The sequence below is a fragment of the Pseudozyma hubeiensis genome, assembly GCF_000403515.1.
Source record: "Pseudozyma hubeiensis SY62 DNA, scaffold: PHS36, whole genome shotgun sequence".
In the NCBI taxonomy this organism is placed as follows: Eukaryota; Fungi; Basidiomycota; class Ustilaginomycetes; order Ustilaginales; family Ustilaginaceae; genus Pseudozyma; species Pseudozyma hubeiensis.
This window is the reverse complement of record NW_012133818.1, coordinates 26,260-44,456: the sequence shown is the minus strand read 5'-3', so window position 1 is coordinate 44,456 and position 18,197 is coordinate 26,260. Positions and strand designations below refer to the sequence as shown.

Sequence of the window (18,197 nt, the reverse complement as noted above, 5' to 3'; positions counted from 1 at the left end):
AGTCGCATTTGAGATTAGATGCCGTGCCATATGAATGCCAAGTCGACGTGTTGATCTGAAGAAGCAGTGGTGAGGGTATGGATGGACGAGCAGGGGATCACTTGCAACTGCTCAAGTAGCTTGGCAGCGTCAGTGTCGGGTGTAGGCGATTGGGAGAGGAGCTGCTGGAGGATGTTCAACGCTGTTATATCGCTAGCCTTGTCGGTCGGTGTGAAGAGCTGTGTGGCGTACGAGCGAGCCACGCAAGCTTGAATGGAAGCTGAGAACGCATCTGGCGACTCATCGTCTTTGTTGGCTTGGGTCGATGGAGAGGAACGACGCAGCGTGAGGATGCCAAAAGTGCTTTTGGCGGAGAGGGAGGAGGTGATGGTGTGAATCAGCTTGAATGGTGCGCCATGAGGATCACAGATGACGGTGGAGAATTGTTGGATGGAATCGTCGGTGGCGTCGGACCCAGGTTCATGGTCGTCATCGTCGTCGTCATCTTCGTGGGGCGGTTTCTCCGTCATAGAAGTGGCAGGCTCGATCGGCGGAGGAACGCGACCAGTATGCGCTGTGATCTGCCATTCGATCGCAGCGCTACGAGGCAGCGAACCACGAGGTAGCACCACGAACAGCATCGGCGGCAACATTTCGCCTTCCGTGCACGTCTTACCTAACCACCGCTCTTCCTCCATCTCCCCACCCTCATCGTCATCATTCCCCTCGCACTGGCTCACCCAAGCCCTCCTCGCGACCTCCACCCTATCCTCCGCATCCACCCAACAAATTCCACCCTCGACCCACCCCTTCTCAACACTTCTCCCACCCATGTCGTTCATAGTCGCCTTGAATATCCTCCTTGCATGCTGAATGCTCAGCGCGGTCTGCAGATCCTCCTCCCGCGGCAAAATGAGGTCAGCGGGGACCAATCCGATCTGACCCGCGATCCAAACCTTCTCTGCTTGCACTAGACTCTGCGAGTAAGGGCCGATGTTTGCCGGTGCCCAAAAGGAACGTCCCTGAACGTGAAGTGCACGTCGATCGAATGGTGGGACGGAGTTGGTGTCGTCGAAGGCGACAGCGTTGATCACGAGATCGCAACCGGCGGGAAGTTGTGGTAGGGCGACACATGCGCGTGTGGGAGGTGAGACGCCAAACATGATTCGATAGATCGAGTTGATCTGGGCAAAAAGCGTTTGGGAGCGGAGAAAGAGGTTGATGTGCGTGATGTGCTGCATATCGAGTGCGGGATTTGAGGTGGAGAGCAGAGCGTGGATTTTGTGGAAGGCGTTCTTGACTTGGTCCTCGGGGGTGGTTGGGGGTGAAGAGGAGGCGAAGCCGGTGATGTTGGAGAGGACGAGGTAGCGACCTTTGCGACGAATTGACGCCGCTGGGAAGCTGACACTGGCTTGATCGAGTTGCAATTCCTTCACACGATTCGACAGTACTTCGCGATCGGACGGAACCGTGTCCGTCTGTATCGCTTTCAACGTCTTCCTGCCTACCGCGTCCAACAGCGGAGGCGTCGTTGCCTTGCTTTGTGCCTGCACATCCTTCTCGACTAGCTTTGCGTTCTTCAACTTCAAGTAACTGACACTTCCAAACCCTCCTCCATCTGAATGCACCACCGTCTCTGTCTCGCCCACATCTATCCGTCTCTTGAACAGCGGAGAGTCGATCGTCAGCGTCTCGTACTCTCCACCTTCGCCGCAGACGTGTGCGCCGTACATGGCCGACAATCTCTCGAGCTTGGTCTGCATCTGTCCAAGCGTCTTGCCCAAATCCCTCTCATCCAGCCCGATCCCTGCTACCTTGATGAGGATCGACACGAGTCCAGCTTGAAGCATCTCGGCGTACAGTTCGGACTGGGAGCGCTGCCACAGAAACGTAAGTGGAGTGAGGTTGATGTCTGGACGCAGAGCGACGTGTTCGACTCGCACTCGTTGGTAGTTGGACAAGATCGCCCCAACAGACACTGCTTCGACATCAGGGTGTTCCGACTTGACGTCCATGAGCAAGTGATAGAGGTCTTCCGTTTCGTCCTGCAATGACTCTACGGTTGCTGCGCTGGTGGAGGCGGAGGCGGAGGAGGAAGACGGCGCTGTGCGGGATCCGTACTCGGAGCGCTGGTTGATGGCGGTGCCCTTGATTACTCTGCGGTAGAGCGGAAGTTCCATAGCTTCGGCTACGAGATGAACTGCATCGTGCCCAACAGTCTGGTACATGTACGAGTCGAGTTCATCCTTGGACCCTGGAGGAGCAAGGGTGGCCAGTGCAATCAGCTCGTGTCCCTGCTGTACGCAGTGGATGAGATTGTAGCACGAGTCCTTGCCGCCGCTGAGCAGCCCTACCACCTTCATAGCTTGCGTCAGCGTGGTGTGTGGTTGCGCAACGAACGATCAATGGCTTGATAAAGCATGTCCGTGAAGAAAGGTGTGCAAAGTTGGACAGCGCTCGATACCAAGAGAAAGCAAATTCCGCTTACGTAATTCAACTTTTTCGGCAAATTCCGATGGCAATTCTCCACTTTCTTCTCAAATCAATTTTTGGTCTGGTTTCTTCTGGTTGATCATCATCACCTAGTTTGTACCACCATATCAATTCTGCTTCAGGAGCCAAGATAGAAGCATGCTGCGACGCTCTATAGCCTCAGTTGGCACCTCGGCCGCGGCTTTGTCCCGCTCGACCCTTGGCAATACCGCAAGTCGCATTCATCCCGGCTGTCAGCTCTGCCTGTCGACTCCGCAATCTTCTTCCTCGTCTACAGCCAGCCCATCGGTACGAAGCTTTGCAAGCTCAGCATTGACCTCAAGGGGCAGATACGATAGCGGATTCATCCAGCGCTCCGCTAAAGGCGAGCCAACACCCGGCCTCGTGCCTCGATGGGGCCAGAAGGGTTCGGTCACGACCAACGACCGCAATGCGAGAGGCAAAGGTGGCAAGAACCCGCGTTTTCAAAGGGGAAAGTTCCAAGGCAAAGGCACAAAGATCAAGAATGTAGACTTTTCCATTCCAGATCCACCGACCGCACAAGAGGTGGGGAGGAAGCTGGTCGAGCGCATTACTGCAATGACGAAAGATCCCGAATTGCCACTCCAGCTAGTTGCTTACGGCGTCAAGGACAGGCCAGCGCAGATGCTGCTGCAATCTTGTATTGAGGATGCTGGAGGTAGGCCATCAATATCTGCTAGAGGGTCGGGGAAGATGACCAGAGCGGAGAATGCAGCAACAGCTATCAGACTCTTTCAAATATGGTCCGAGTCGGCCAAAGATTCGATCCCGGACCTGGCCATTTTGCATGACTCCGGCAAGCCTGCACACCTAGATTCCTTTTCGTATCTCTCAGATGCACTCTCGTCGTACATGATCGAAGGCGAAGAGTGCCTCGGGCGCTTCTGTGTCTCGGCCTTCCTCGACTGGGTAGATCGCGGATTCACCAGCCTCGACGCCTCCTCCACTATGACCGCGGCAGAGAAAGCGGAGATCTCGCTCGTGCGCTCGCAGCTCTCCTTGCTACGATCCAACATGGACCTTCGCTTACCTGTTCATCGATACCCGCGCGCTCGGAGCTTGATCAGAAACATTCATCTCCACGTCGGCCCCACCAACTCGGGCAAGACCCACGGTGCACTCGTAGCACTCTCCAAGGCACGCACGGGCATCTTTGCAGGTCCACTCCGACTGCTCGCTCACGAAGTATGGGATCGATTCAACAGCGGAACTGTGTCTCCCAATGTGGCTGCCCGAGCGTGCAACCTGGTCACGGGCGAAGAGAAACGCACCGTCGACCCACTGGCAGGACTCACGAGTTGCACAGTCGAGATGGTCTCGACCATGCGCGCTGTCGAAGTCGGAGTCATTGACGAGATCCAGATGATCGGAGACGCGCAACGCGGATACGCATGGACCAACGCCGTGCTCGGTCTACCCGCCAAAGAGCTCCACCTCTGCGGAGAGGCTTCCGTCATCCCGCTCATCCAGAACATCGCCGACGCCTGCGGCGACCACCTCACCGTCCACCGCTACGATCGTCTCACACCCCTCAGCGTCGCCGACGAATCCATCCACGACGATCTCGGTCAGATCCAAAAGGGAGACTGCGTCGTCGCATTCTCGCGTTCGGGGATCTTTGCGCTCAAGCGAGATATCGAAAAGCAAACGGGTTTGCGATGCGCGGTGGCCTACGGTGCGCTGCCGCCGGAGACAAAGTCGGAGCAAGCCAAGCTGTTCAACGAGGGGAAACTCGACGTCATGGTTGCTAGCGATGCGATCGGGATGGGTCTCAACCTGCGCATCAAACGGGTCGTGTTTGACACGCTGAGCAAGTGGAACGGAAAGGAAGAAGTGATCCTCTCGGCAAGCCAGATCAAACAGATCGCAGGTCGCGCAGGTCGGTACGGCACGCAAGACAAGACCGCTTCAGGCAAAACCGATCTCGGAGGTCTCGTCACCACCCGGCACGAACATGAACTCGAGATCCTTCGTGCAGCTCTCGCATCCCCCTTGCTTCCCATCACACGAGCTGCCATCCAGCCATCCTCGGAAACTCTCAGCCAGCTATCCGCCATGCTGCCGAGCGTCGACGGGAGGTCCGGTCTACGAACGCTGTCTCAGCTGTATGCGGATGTAGCGCTGCTTTCGCGCATCGATTCCGAAAACTACTTTCTCTCGGATTTCAGCCAGCAACTCACCATCTCTCCGCTCATCGAAACCGCTTCTGCCGGCATGCTCACCGTTGCTGAACGAGAGACGTTTTCGAATGCGCCGGCAAACACGCGCGATGAACGGGTGGTGGCGTTCCTGTGCAATTCGGTGCGACAGTTCTCCCGCGGAGGCTTGGTGGATTTCGACACCTGTGCTGCCGACCTCGGCATGCTCGAGGTCGAGGAAGAGATTCTTGACCTATTCGACCAGGCTCTCGCAGCTAAATCACGTCTCGCATCCGACTCGAAAGACGATGCGGAGTTACCGCTATTCGCATACCTCAACATGAACTCCTCTTCCGCAAAGCGAGGTACCCGTGTAGAGATTGGTAGTTCAGCCCATCCGTTGATCAACATCACCACGCTGTTGATGTTGGAATCGTTGCACAGGTGCTACACACTATACCTGTGGTTGAGCTTCCGCTTTCCACTGGCGTTTTGGGACAGGGCGGGGATGGATGCGAGGAAGAAGAGGATGGAGGAGGCGATCGATTTCGTGCTCCAGGGGATCAGGTTTGGACGTGCGAAGCGGTTGCAGGCGTTGAGGAGGGGTGGGGAGAGGGCGAGATCGGGGTGAGATCGGTCACAATGTGGGAAAATGGGCGATGGGCGGGTTTTGATGGAGCTAGCGCAGCAGAGGCCGGAAAGATCCATTGCCCGCGTGGTAAGGGCAAACGGAGTTGTCTACACATGTCCTACTCGCAATCGCCGTGCACTGTAAGCATCGATCGCATGCAGTGCTTTTGCTGGCAAAAGACAACTTCCGCTCCCGCCAAGCATGACATGTCACTTTGTGCAATTTTCCCTCTTTCCAACTGCGAGCGCAAATTCCCAACCTACTTCCTTTCCCTGTCTTGGGGCAGCAATGCCAGAACATTTCTGACCGCGCTCAGAGGATGTGAACATTCGCTGCACTTTGCTAGACCGGCCATGTGGGTTGCACATCTTCAGACTAGTCGCACGAGGCTCCGTCGCGAAAGAAGGGGACCAAAGATCAACTGACTCAGCGTGGCTTTGCCAAGATAGGAGCTAAATTAGGCTACAAGCTGAGCGAGGGAAGAGAGAGAGGAACGCGGAGATCTCTCCCGCGTGGCTGGCGTGGCTGGAAAGCTCCGGGAGACACGAAGCGTGGGGGAGAGGAGAAAAATCATGCATCGTTTTCCGTGAGACCACATTCCAGTCTAGGTTTTCTTGGCAGCTCCAACAGAGCAAACGCTGAGCAGTGAATTGACCGGTCCGTTTGAGACCCTATCCTCTACCTCAGGTCGTGCTCTTCGTCGGCTTCGAGATGTGTGAACTTTATCACAGTCGTTCTAGTCAAGCTTCAAAGGGTCATCGTGCGGTCGAGCAGGCATTTTGATCGGGACGACGTGATAGCGGAGAAAAGATTGGATCTCCGATCTCTTCAAGAAAGCGGCAGCGGGAACGGCTTCCATTGTCAATTCAGCCGTCGGCGAAGGTAAACCCTGGTTGTCATGTTTTGACGACCGATCAGCCGGCAACGCACGAATGCAAGGGCGGCAAGGGGTTGAGGTGTAGACTCTGTTTGCATCAATCTGGAAGGGATGAAGCGAAAATTCACCGGTGTTACGCGAAACAGTCCCTCTCCCGGCCTCTCTAGTGTCAGCTGATCTTGATGAATCTGCTACGACACAGCCCCGACGGAAAGTTGCTTGTCACCTCGACGGAGCGATGAACAGCCCCTTGCTGTCTGCAAGTAGTGACAGCTGTCGATGATGCACCGCCGGAGCTGGACACGGAGACGGAGCTGTTTTGACGGAGAGACTCCATCATAGACGACACTGTGTGCGCGTGGATTGCTGGTGATGATGTGTGGGGGCCCACGGTGACTCGGTGCACGCCATCGCCATGCTATCCCAAAACTCTTGGCATTCCCAACCCTGACGTGAGTGTGTGGGTTCCGTTATCTCATCTCGATTTCGTATGTGTGTTGTTTTATCTTGTCGCCTTCTGATTGGCAGTTTACCAAATCGCGTGAAAAGAAAAGATGAATTTGAACAGATTTGGGGCAGCACAGCGCACTGTGTCCCGTAGCGCAAAAAACACGTCATCGCGTGCAGCGAAGCTCATGCTTGGCGTGCATACGCGTACAAATGCCCAGACCGCGCTAAAAAGAACCCGACACCTCGCCTATCGCCTTTCTTGACGTGTGTGAACATTAAACCTTTGTGTCCAAAATCTCCGTGTCCAAAGCCATACAGCCCTTCGACCACCGCAATCTCTTGGCATTCTCTTTCTCTCTCCGACTAGAAATCTTCCGCTCCCGGGTGAAAGAAGATCAACACTCTTCTCGCACACACACGTTCTATCTGGCATTTCTTGGCATTCTCATGCAAGCTTTCAATGCATCGTCCGAGATTGGAACGAGGAAATCATGGTGCATGCTGTTCTCATGGTTTTTGGTGCTTCATGCCTGCGTTTCGTTATCGCCGTTCGACGGGCTTGTGGTGGATGACGACGTCTGTGACGGCTTTCAGCAGGACAAGTGTTACCACCTTGTGTATCAGCTTTCACATAGTCGAGTAGGAACTTCTGGCGATACAGCGATAGCAATCTTTCTTTGCCGAACATCGTTAAACTCTGGACCGAGACGCAAGCCAAGTCGAAGCTTGATGTGTTCAGCCCTGTTCTTGTCGGCTTTCAGGCGAGGGCTGCATCGTGGTACGAATACGTACGGTGGTGGGTGGCTGTGTCTCTCTTTGCGCTTCGCGATGATGCGAGGCAGACCTGGCATGGGGTGCGTCTGAGACGGCTGCAGCATGTGGGCTTTATCATGCACGTGAAGGCAGGCTGTTATGCACTCCGCTCCGTCAAGCTGGCGGGCTCTGGCCCCTTTTCCTGCGGTTCGAAATCGGAACATCACACGGAGCGCCAAGAACTTGCGCAGATTTTGACGTGCCACTTTCATGCAGACCGATGTCCTCCTCTTGCCGCAGGCAATCGCCATACGGACACCGCTTTGCACTTGTTCAACACATCTCGCCATCGTGGGATGCATCCAAGCATTCCTCCCTTTGCTTCGCGTATCGTAGACGTTCGCTCCGACGAACCGAATCGAGCGAAGTTCTCCGCTGTGTGACGCCCGCGCTTTTGCTTGGCTAGCAGTGTCGCGATAATCACACCACATCTGAGCGCAGGCTTTGGAAGCCAGGTCATGTCGGGACTCTCGTTCTTCCTACTCCGCCGCAGCGGAAACAGATGCCGGTGCGGTGTTTGATATGGCCACGCTCTCTTACTCTGCTTGAGTGCCGCAGTTGAAGCCGTGCAGTTGGTGACTTCTAGAATGCCGCTGCGCTTCTTGAGACATGCATGGCTCTTGTCAAAGCAACGAGAGCGCACTCTTTGGCGTTCCGACCCGCAGGCTCAGCCAGTGCCCGGGCCTCTCTTGCCCTCCGCTGTCGCGTTTACAGGCTGTATGACGCCGCTGCAGCTGGCTATCTTCGAGTCAGAGTATATAGTGAGGCCGCTATCTTCACGCTCACGCACCTGATATCTATCACATACATCTACGCCATCCCTAGCAGCCTACCGTTGGCACCTCCTCACCACCATCCTTACAGCTATTCACGCCGCCAGCAGGCTCCCCCCACCCCCCTTCACAGTCGCCGTCATGAACACTCAGTCTCTCCCACAAACAGCACCTTCCACACAAGCTCCTCCAATACAATCAACCACCTCGTCTCGCTCCACATCAGGCACTATGACCAACACACCACAACAAGCTGTCTCACCAAGACGTGGCAGCGCCACCAGCAGCAACGCCTTATCAAACGAAACGTGCGAAGCATGCGTCAATGACAGACCGTACGTCGACCGCATCCGATCCGTCTCGCACGTGTTCTTAGCCCTCCGCCTCATGTTCACCGACCCACAAAGACGAAAAGACCTCTTCACGAATTGGGTCCACGTGCCGGTCGGTATCACTTCGCTGCTCTTCCTCACCTGGCTGATAAAGCAGGCTATGGATCGAGCGCCATTTAGATTCCCTAGTCCGGTGCTTGCTATGGTTTTCCTGTTTGCGCTGCTCCTTGCGCTCGACTACCTTTCCTCTACAAGAGTCGTCAAGGGATGGGCTGATCGAAGGCGGTCCTCGCCTGACACCAGCGAGGCGGAGAAGGAGGACGATGACGTGCCACAACGCAAGATACTGCTCCAACCTATGTTGACCTTACTAGAAGCCCCTTGTGACTTCTGTCTACGGTACATGTCGGTCATGTTCACGCCGAGTTTCATCTTGATCCCTGCGAGGGAGATCATCAACGGAAAAGAGATCGGATTGATCACAGGCTATTTCGCCGCGACTCAGCTTTTGGGTCTCATCTTCCCTGTGCTGCTTCACAAGGCGATCCGTTACGCAGTGGACTCCACAAAGCACAAGCTTCAGCAGAGGAAGGACAGGAAGGAGAACAAAATCAAACGAGCCGACGAACAACGACGGGCCAGTGTAGCCACCCTCGTGGCAGTCATGTCCAACATCACCCCTGCTCCGGCTGCACCAGGTCTCATCGCCAAGGCTGACACCGAAAGCACATTGGGCTCATCTTCTAGCTCCAAGCAAAAGAACACCGTTAGACTTCACGGAGGACAAAAGCTAGGAAGTATCGCCACCGGTCTTTCCGGGATGACTGCTATCGCCACCGCACCTTTGACGCTCAACACTGCCCGTGCGCTCACTCAAAAACCTGCTTCTGTTCAACGCAACGCCTCCCAGCGTCAAGACGCACGACGTCAGCTGGAACACGTTCAGCTTGAGACCGCTCGTCAGCAGGGTGATCCCTACGCCACCGCACACACTCCCCTCCGTGAACATCACCATCACTACCCGCTCAACCCTTCGGCGCCTAATTCGCCGAGGCCAGGTTCGGCACTCCAGCACAACCATCGACTGCACCATCACAATTCGGGGTACTTCGCACGCGGTCGACCTCAGGATGCATCGGAGAGGCCAGAGTTGGGACGAAGCAGATCGTTGGCTCGTTCGTGGATCGGAAAGTCAGCTGCTGGCAGCGCGAGAGGTAGAGATGCTGTTTCCATGTCTCCTTCGAGAGCACAACGTCCTCGTTCCGGCAACGACAGAGCGCCGTCCAAGGGGAGATTCGGTGCCGCTGTCGTGGGCACGGGTAGCGGTCTGAAGCATCTCGCTGCTTCGTCGAGGAGACCGCAGAGCGCTTCTGCAGCGGCGCAGCAACCTGGTCGATTCGAGAGGACTATGGAGGAGGACACGGTCTCGTCGACGTTCGACGAGTACATCTTCCAGGCCAGACAAGATCTGATCGAGAGACGTGCCAGTGCAGTTGCGGAGCACGAGGCGGAAACTTCGTTAGCAAAGCGAGTGCAGCTTGTGGAAGACAGCGAAGGCGTAGACCCCCGTGATCCGGGCAGGAGGTCGGTCGAGGCATCGGGAGACGAGATCGAGACGCTCGTCATGCCGACACTCGTTGCGCCTACGCCGAACCGACTCAGTCGTGACGAGAAGACCGGCGCTAGCGATGCTCCCTATTCGATTCCAATTTCAAAAGCTGGAGAGGTGATTCCGAGACCTAGCAAGGCAGGTAGCGACAACACTGTCAGTTACGACATCGAAGCACAGCGCACAGATGTTACCTCTGAAAAGAAGATCGACAGCACCTCGCAACAGGTCGTCACCACGTCGAGCGCTTCCGAGGAAGATGATGTCGCCACCGAGCCCGAGATGGACGCGATCGACCGCCTCATCGAGCGACTCTGGACCTCGATCCCCTGGTTCGTCTTCAGCGTCGTCCTCGTCGCGGGCATCCCGCTCTTCTACCTCATCGACATCTCGCTCCCTCTCTTCCTCGGCGTCAACCTCATCACGTTCCTCGCCTCCATCACCCTCGTACCCCCACCCATCCGTCGATACCTCCACCCTATCCTCACCACCTCCATCGCCACCGTTCTCATCCTCTGGGCGATCGGTGAGATCCGAGGGTGGTCTCTGCGTCGGACACTCAACTCGTACTCTGTCGATGCCAAGTACACCGTACTCTGGGCTCTGTCTGGCTACACTGGTCCTGTGATCGGCGCAGGCGATGTGCTTTTTTCCACGCTCGATGCGGGAATCGTCTCGCTCGCCATCCCCATGTATCGCTATCGATGGGATCTCTGGCTTCACCTCACGGACATGCTCATCGTGCTGCTCCCGTGCTCGATGCTCTCGCTCTTCGTCTGGCCGACCATCGCAGCGGTCATCGGTATCGCTCCCGAACGCGCCCTCGCCTTCGCCTCGCGCTTCATGTCCACCCCGCTCGCCATCGAACTCTCCCTCACCATCGGCGCGGACGAATCCATCACCGTCGTCCTCGTCGTCATCACGGGCATCCTCATCAGCATCTTCAAAGACCCCTTCTTCCGCCTCTTCCGCCTCCAACCCGACCAGGACGGCGATCACCCGGATCAGAAGGATTACCTCACCATCGGTATCGCCATGGGCAGCACGGCAGGCGCTATCGGCGCAAGCAGCCTCATCTCCCGACCTAGGTGCATGGCTATCGCGAGTCTGTCGTTCGTGCTCTTCGGTGCGATCCTGTTGATCGCGGCGGCAATTCCGCAGGTGGTGGATGTGGTGAGGATGTTGGCAAAGGCTCCGGCGGAGTTCACCCCTGCTATGTAGTGTCTTGCGTGGGCCTAACTTGTTTGCATTTTGTTTGTTTGTATTGCTGCAATGACCATTCGTATGGATTTCTGTCACCTTCAAAAAGTTTTGCGCAAGAGCAGACGTCTGTGTTGACATGACTCTTAGTAATCGCAGATCTTCCAAGTCTCCACGCATGGCTTGCACCAGTGACCAAGATTTTACAATCGCCGAATTCACTGAGATCCATGACGACGCTCGAAAGACTGACCCCACTGTTCCTTCCTCGCCGCATCCTCACTCTTTCTCTCACCGCATCACCGAGGTCAAACCACACCCACACGACCAACACAAATCTACGTGGTCTGATTAAACACAGCATTAGTATGACTTCCTTACCCCGCCCCCCTCCTATTCCTCCTTCTCCGGGATAGGCACGATCGTCCCCGTCACCATGAACGGCAGCCCATGCGTGCTCAACTTAGCCTCGAACGTCACCACCACCTCCTTCCTCACCACCATCTCGCCTCCGTCCTCACACTCCCCCTCCACCACCTCCCCCGTCCGCGGATCCAACCCAGGCCGATCGAACATCAACAAACTCCGATCCACCTCCAGCATCACCCTCGTGCTAGGCGGAACGTCCAACATCCCCTGCGCCTCCTGCGCATACTTGCCCCACATGTTCACACAGTCCTTCTCGGTGACCAGCTGGTAGTGGCAGATCTGTCCGCCTTGAAAGATAGACGGTGGTAGTTGGAACAGTTTGCATGCGTGCGAGTTTGCAGCGTAGATCTCGCCCGTCCGGCGGGCGACGATCATGGGGATCGGGATGGTCTCGAGCACGTTGGTGACGTAGAAATCGAGTAGACGGTAGAAGGAATCTTCGACACCGATGAGTTCCTCCTCCGGTAGACTGCGCGAGAGCGCCATGAGTTTGGGTCGGATGATCGAGAGACTCTGGTCGACCTTTTCGCAATTGGCACGCGAGAAACGCGTGTGCATCCATCGAGCCAGCTTGGCGTAGCCGTAGGTGTACGAGTAGGTGGGAGGTCCACCGCGCAATTCGGACGTTGTGGCCGCCTCCTCCTGCAGGAGATGCTTGGGGCGCGAGGGCAGCTTGAAGACTGCTTCGTCTGCGTGACGCTCTTCGCTGGAGGATGGAATCGAGTGCGAACGTTGAGACCTCTGCCTCTCGTCATCTTTCTCGTCGCTGGAGCGTCGATCAGGCGGACCGTACGGTTCGGCCGATGAGTGACGCAGAATCGACTTGACATCGAGGCCATTTGCCGTGGCTGGAGTCATGAGCAATGAGGTGGGCATCTCTGCGAACATGTCGCGGAGATCTTTACCTGCAGGGCCTGCTTCCAGCATTCGCTTCATCTTGTGCTGCGTCGAAGGATCCATGCTTCTATTCCAAGCTTGTTTCTGCTCTTCGGCGGTGAGGCCCGGCGATGACGAGCGTTGAACAGGTCGACGAACCAGCTCCTCTTGGGTAGGGCGTAACAGCGTCGAGATGGACAGGCTCGTTCGCACATCCGGATCTGGCGCAGCAGCACCAGGCATAGCGTTCATGTCGTGACGACGAGAGCCCACGACAGCATGGAGAGGTAGCGACGAGGCAGCCGAAGAAGCCAAACTCTCGAGATCAGATTCCGACTCGGTCTCGGCATTGTGATGGCTGCTGCGACGCGCTCCGTCCTGCTTCTGGCGTCTCGCGCGTGCCTGCTGGCGCGCCTCGCCAAATTTGCTCTTCGTTGACGGAGTCGAAGTGCTTGCGGCACCAGACGAATTGACTGGCTCTGCATCTCTGCACAGATGCGAGATCCCTCGTTTGACACAGCGTTTGCATGGGCGAGCCTCCTCGCAGGGCATGTGGCTACGCTTGCAGAAGATGCAAGCCTTCTTCACCTTCTTCCTGCTTTCCTTGGGTCTATGGGCGCTCTCGGCTTCAGGGTCAGCCTCGAGTTGATCGAGTTGGTCACGATCCTGGTCCTCCTCATCGCCCCCGAGGCCTGTGGTCTTTGAGGAGGGGTCCGGGCCTTCGTGCTCGAGCATGTACTTGAACTGCTTCTTGCGCTTTCGAGAAGTGGACGTGGAAGAGGCAGGAGTGGATCGAGTCGCTGTCAACGGGTAGGCTGCAGCGTTGGGAGAGGTGGAAGTCGACGGACGCGACAGGGAATGGCGGTACTCATCGGGCTGGTAGCGGCGGTCGTGAGCAGAGGCGGGATGTCTGTAGCTCGATCGTTCGACATTGTCAACAGAGAGTGACGCATGATTGCGGTACTCATTCGACGGCGAAAGTCGTTCGCGACGGCCTTCGGAGATACTAGGAGACGGCAGACCGGGGCGCATCAGGACCCTCGAAACGTCGTCGCCGCGAGCGTCTCCGAGAGGATGGTTGGGATGCTGAGAGTAAGCTTGGGAGGCCTGGGTATGTGACAGACCTGAGCTAGACCGGCGCGGATAGCCCTGCTCCTGATAGGAGTGGTGCCATTGCTCGTAATAATGACGTTGACGAACCTCGGGTGAAGCCCCGTAAGTGGAAGCGCGCGGTGGTAGAGGGGGAAAGTTAGGAGAGCGTTGTTCGCGGTACTGATTGCGGTCGCGAGGATCTGATTGCGTCGGTTGATAGGCTCCGTTGGCACGATCTTGATGAGAATGGGAAAGCGAAAGGGGCGCATTCTCGGACAAGCGTCGAGAGGCTGACGGAAGGGATCGATAGTCGTGCGGCTGAGATTGCAGCGGCAAAGGGGGATGATCACGCGACGAGGCCGGTGAAAGAAACGGCGACTTGGGACGGTATCGCTGCGAGTCGCCATAATCTAAGCCTCCGGGATGAAGCTGAGGCTCTACGTGACCGTGCGGCAGACCCGAGGCTTGCATTCGGGGCAATCGACGTTCGGAGGAGCCGGCGAGCGTCTCACTCATATCGAAGTGGCGCTGTCCCGCCCTCGGAGCCTCCTCGGCGTGAGAATCGTAAGCCGGCCGGTGCGGGTGCATGCTGTTGAATGCAACGGCCTGCTCGCCGAATGAAATGTGGTGCCTCAGAACGACCTGATGCGGACGAGCTTCGACAGATCGCGCCTGCCTTGCCAGCTCGGAAACGGTTTTGGTGGTGCCGTTTTGGATGCGTATGCTCTACGTGTCTAGTGAGAATGGCGGTCACGCGTACACGTGATCGACAAACGTCGGGGCCCTTCGCGAGCGACGTGCCACTTACCGTCGCGGATGCCCGCTCGTCCCGTGGCCAGGTCCAGCGAGAGGCTGAACTGAAGACGAGAAGAAGGAGAGCCGAAGAAGTGGCGTGCTTGTAGATCGCGTTTTGACCCGTGTTCCGCAGTGACGAAAGAGAATGTGATTGTTGCAGTGGACCTTGCTACCGGCGAAGATTGGCCTGGTGGTCAGTATCCAGATACCCTATAATCACGAGTGGCCAATCGATGTCGGCGCGTTGCAGCCGAAGGCGGGCAGACAAGAAGTCAGCGTCGGATCAAACCAAGGTTCCGAGCTCGATGAGCTGAGATCAGTTCAGCCGGTACCGAGTGGAAGCCGTGCCGGACTTATTAAGTCGAGCGCTGGCCGAGATGCGCTGATGCCTGTGCTGCGCCGACAACCAGCACAACTCTGCAGCGTCACGGAGAGAGAAGCTGCACGGTGAGCCGTCGGTGTGAAAGAGATATAGGAAGTGCTTGATGGCGATTGACAGTCAAGTGTATGATGTCGGTCAAACGCTATGCAATTGAAGCAGGAACGAGACGACTGGGTCAGCTGCGGGGTTGCTTTTGAAGGTTCGACGATGGTGGTAGCACAAGAGGGGACTTTGTCGGTCCCAATTCGAGCGGTGAGAATGTTGCTCGAGCGTCAAGAAGGAGAAGAAGATAGGACTGATGCGGATTGCACATGGAAGACAGAAGCGATGAGAGTTCTCCGACAATTTAAGAGCGCAAAGGCACGGATCGAGGAGAGGACAACACCTGGATGCGACAACTCCGGGTTTCGTCGCCTTCATTGTTTCATGCCATGGAGAACCGGGTGTTGATACAAGACGTCGAGCAGCACACCGAGAACGAGTCAACAGGCGGACTTCGGGCGTTGTCCGGGCGGCAGGAAACGCAGATAAAGCAGGAACCAGACATCGAGGGACAAACGCGGTCTGAGACAAGGCTGCATCCTCGGAACACCTCGACCCGGAAGGCAAGAGCAGCAGCCAAAGGGACAAGAGGGACAGAAGAGGGCCGGAGATGAAATGCAAGATGAAGCATCCGTGAAGTTGGTCGTTCCCGAGTCATTCCATCATGCGCCCTGGAGGGATAGGCGAGGGGGATGCTCGATGTGTGCCTCCTGCATAGGTCAAGCGAGATTGTTGCGCAGACAGCACGCGAGGACGAGGAATGCCGCGACTGGAGGCGCCGTTCCGAATTGAGTCGGCATCTACGAGCAGATATGTCACCCGCAATTGAGGCTCATGAACTGTGTACAGTTCCTGTTGTGTCTTTGCTGGACAGCGAGAGTTTGAGACCGGTATCCCCCCAAGGTCCTGTAACGGGCACGATTACAAGGCAACAGCCGCGGCATGAGCTGAACGCAGAGGCAGGTTCCGACTGTGAGCGAGGGCGAGGAGGAAGCACCGGATTTGCACGTCGGGGCTCATCATAGCTCAGGAAACGATCCCAGATCTGGGTTGGGCACCGACAGCTTGTCGCGAGCCACCGTCTGGCCACGACTTTATCGGCATCGGACGGGACCTCGCCCGCTAAGAACACCGAGCTTGCCAGTTGCCGAGGAGCGCGGTCGACGAACCGCAAACCGGAGGCGAGACATGTTACATTCAGGTGGCAGGCGGTAAGCCTTGGCGAGAGAGAAGTAGAGAGACGAGTCTGGGTCACAAGTTTCATGTGCCGAACAGCACAGGACGAAGGAAAGAAGCTGGTGAGCCTTGGATGGAAAATCAAAAGTGAAGAAACACGGCAGAAGGTCTGACGGGAACATCCGATCCACGGGCCTCGGCCGTCTGAACATGGGGAAGGCGAAACGGTACGGTTTCGAAATTATTATAAATGAGAGAGAAAAAAGAGGTGAGCTCGATCCGAGCTGAAGATCAAGGCAAGCTGAACCCGACGCAAGGGAACACAGCCTAAATTGGGTCGTCCACAACGTGACTGTCGTTGTACCAGACCAGAGGTTGCGCTCGCTTCTGTCCACCGCTCACATCTCTCGAGATCTGCATTTGCAATTCGAATTTGCATACTGCGTTCGGCCTTCGAGATGAACGAGCTATGGCGCAAATTACGGAGAGGCAGCGATTGGCCGAGGACATGTACAGATTGGTAAGGCAATACAGTATATGATCAAAGAGCCGGAACGACAGGAGCAGACACAATAATGTAGTTTTTATGTATTTATTTTTTTCCAAACAGTACATTTTTACCACCAAAACAAGGTCAAGAAGAAGCTAATTTAGATGTGGCTGGAACGGCACACATCCTTCATGCCCGGCTTTGCCGACGCTAATCCACCGGAATTGATCGGCGCTCTCGCAAAACAAAGAGCCCCTCCGAGCCGAGAAAGATTTGCAGGTCTCTGCTCGCAGTGCGTGACGGGTCACGGCGAGCCACCAACGATGCTGCGCTGAGCAGTCTCAGAACACCCTTTACTGCGTTCAGAAGTGGGGCTGTCGGTTGTGTTTCGCATTCGGTAGTGATACCTCATGCAAAGAACTCGGCACGTTCCTCTTCGGCAGCCCAGTCGACTTCGAGAACGTACCAGCACCAAGTGCGGGTGTAAGGCGTGGAAAGTCGGCGCTGCGGTTCTAGGCCCGATGAATGTGCTGCACCTCGGTCACTAGCGTAGATCTATGCCACCCCCACCTCCCACCTCCCACCATTTTCTTCTTCCCTTCCCTTTCTTTTTACCCGCTCTGCCTGTACCTGTCGCGTCGGTGCAGCGACGACAGCCCTTGTGGATCTCGTCCCTTGCTAGCTCGCACGACTCCGACCCCCATGAGACTTTCTGAGATAGATGGGCTCAGAGCCAGTTCCGACTGCTCCTTGCATGATTTTCAGGCTCAGTTCCGTCGGCATTTGCGTCTATGGGCTTTGGCCTTCTGACGAACATGATGCAATGGAGGATCAGCTCAAGAGTCTCCGATTCTCGACAAGCACAGACGCACATTTCGAGAATCGGAGTCGATCCTGCTTGACTTCGGTAATGCGCGCCAACCGCATGCGAGAAACAAAAAGAGGAGGCCAGACCAGGTCGACCGACTGTTGTACAGTAAATGCGAGCTAGCGGGTACTGTACGAGAAGGCTGCATCTCGCTTCAGCATGTGCACCGAGCTCGCACCGATGCATGCAAGGCGCACGAGGGACAACACCTGTGTTTGCGAGAAGCTCGGGTCGGATGGTTTGATCGTACAGCGAGAAATGTGCAGCACGGAAGAGAATGCAGGTCTGCCGAAACGTGACCATTGTTGACAGATCGTGCCGCGGCTATTGATACGGCACATAGCGATGCAGCTGCGGGTTAGCACGAGAAGCGTCATATTCAAAGAAACTTGGGTACCGATCAGCCTGGCAAGGTTGTCGGCTGGACGACATCCGAGGGCCACGCGAGCCTGCGCTCAAGAACGGGGCAGAATCCAACTCCCACTGATTCCAAATTCGAGAGGATGTCCGGTTCTGTACGAGCGAGCTGGTCAAGATCGCGCTCACTGCCACGCTGACGGTCTGAACATACATGGTCTTTGCGACGCTGTCACTCGTGTCCTCCTGCCGCAAGCAGCCTCGATATGAGCGTATCGTATAGGCATCCTGATCAGCTCGGGGCACCTCGGTTACTGATGTACCGGCCGTGCCCGTACCTGTATGTGGTTGTTAAGAGAAATCGTGACACATCG

The 18,197-nt window shown here is 56.3% G+C and overlaps 7 protein-coding genes across 7 annotated transcripts; 3 read left to right on the top strand and 4 right to left on the bottom strand.

Moving 5' to 3' along the window:
• Window positions 1-14: 14 nt before the first annotated feature.
• On the bottom strand, window positions 15-2,342 carry PHSY_003460 (endoribonuclease; the record flags this gene model as incomplete). Its single annotated transcript, XM_012334079.1, has 1 exon — window positions 15-2,342. The coding sequence occupies one exon, from the start codon at window positions 2,340-2,342 to the stop codon at window positions 15-17; it is 2,328 nt and encodes a 775-aa protein (XP_012189469.1).
• A 268-nt stretch (window positions 2,343-2,610) lies between these two features.
• On the top strand, window positions 2,611-6,740 carry PHSY_003459 (hypothetical protein; the record flags this gene model as incomplete). Its single annotated transcript, XM_012334078.1, has 3 exons — window positions 2,611-4,996; window positions 5,994-6,144; window positions 6,668-6,740. 3 exons carry the CDS (start codon window positions 2,611-2,613, stop codon window positions 6,738-6,740), a joined length of 2,610 nt encoding a protein of 869 aa, XP_012189468.1.
• A 469-nt stretch (window positions 6,741-7,209) lies between these two features.
• On the bottom strand, window positions 7,210-7,653 carry PHSY_003458 (peptidase; the record flags this gene model as incomplete). Its single annotated transcript, XM_012334077.1, has 1 exon — window positions 7,210-7,653. One exon carries the CDS (start codon window positions 7,651-7,653, stop codon window positions 7,210-7,212), a length of 444 nt encoding a protein of 147 aa, XP_012189467.1.
• A 753-nt stretch (window positions 7,654-8,406) lies between these two features.
• PHSY_003457 (hypothetical protein) lies at window positions 8,407-11,337 on the top strand (the record flags this gene model as incomplete). Its single annotated transcript, XM_012334076.1, has 1 exon — window positions 8,407-11,337. The coding sequence occupies one exon, from the start codon at window positions 8,407-8,409 to the stop codon at window positions 11,335-11,337; it is 2,931 nt and encodes a 976-aa protein (XP_012189466.1).
• A 372-nt stretch (window positions 11,338-11,709) lies between these two features.
• PHSY_003456 (hypothetical protein) lies at window positions 11,710-14,229 on the bottom strand (the record flags this gene model as incomplete). The annotated part of the gene is made up of 1 exon (XM_012334075.1): window positions 11,710-14,229. The coding sequence occupies one exon, from the start codon at window positions 14,227-14,229 to the stop codon at window positions 11,710-11,712; it is 2,520 nt and encodes an 839-aa protein (XP_012189465.1).
• Window positions 14,230-14,309: 80 nt separating this feature from the next.
• Window positions 14,310-17,589, top strand: PHSY_003455 (hypothetical protein; the record flags this gene model as incomplete). The annotated part of the gene is made up of 3 exons (XM_012334074.1): window positions 14,310-14,432; window positions 14,669-14,955; window positions 17,364-17,589. The coding sequence occupies 3 exons, from the start codon at window positions 14,310-14,312 to the stop codon at window positions 17,587-17,589; spliced, it is 636 nt and encodes a 211-aa protein (XP_012189464.1).
• A 201-nt stretch (window positions 17,590-17,790) lies between these two features.
• Window positions 17,791-18,039, bottom strand: PHSY_003454 (hypothetical protein; the record flags this gene model as incomplete). Its single annotated transcript, XM_012334073.1, has 1 exon — window positions 17,791-18,039. The coding sequence occupies one exon, from the start codon at window positions 18,037-18,039 to the stop codon at window positions 17,791-17,793; it is 249 nt and encodes an 82-aa protein (XP_012189463.1).
• Window positions 18,040-18,197: the final 158 nt, after the last annotated feature.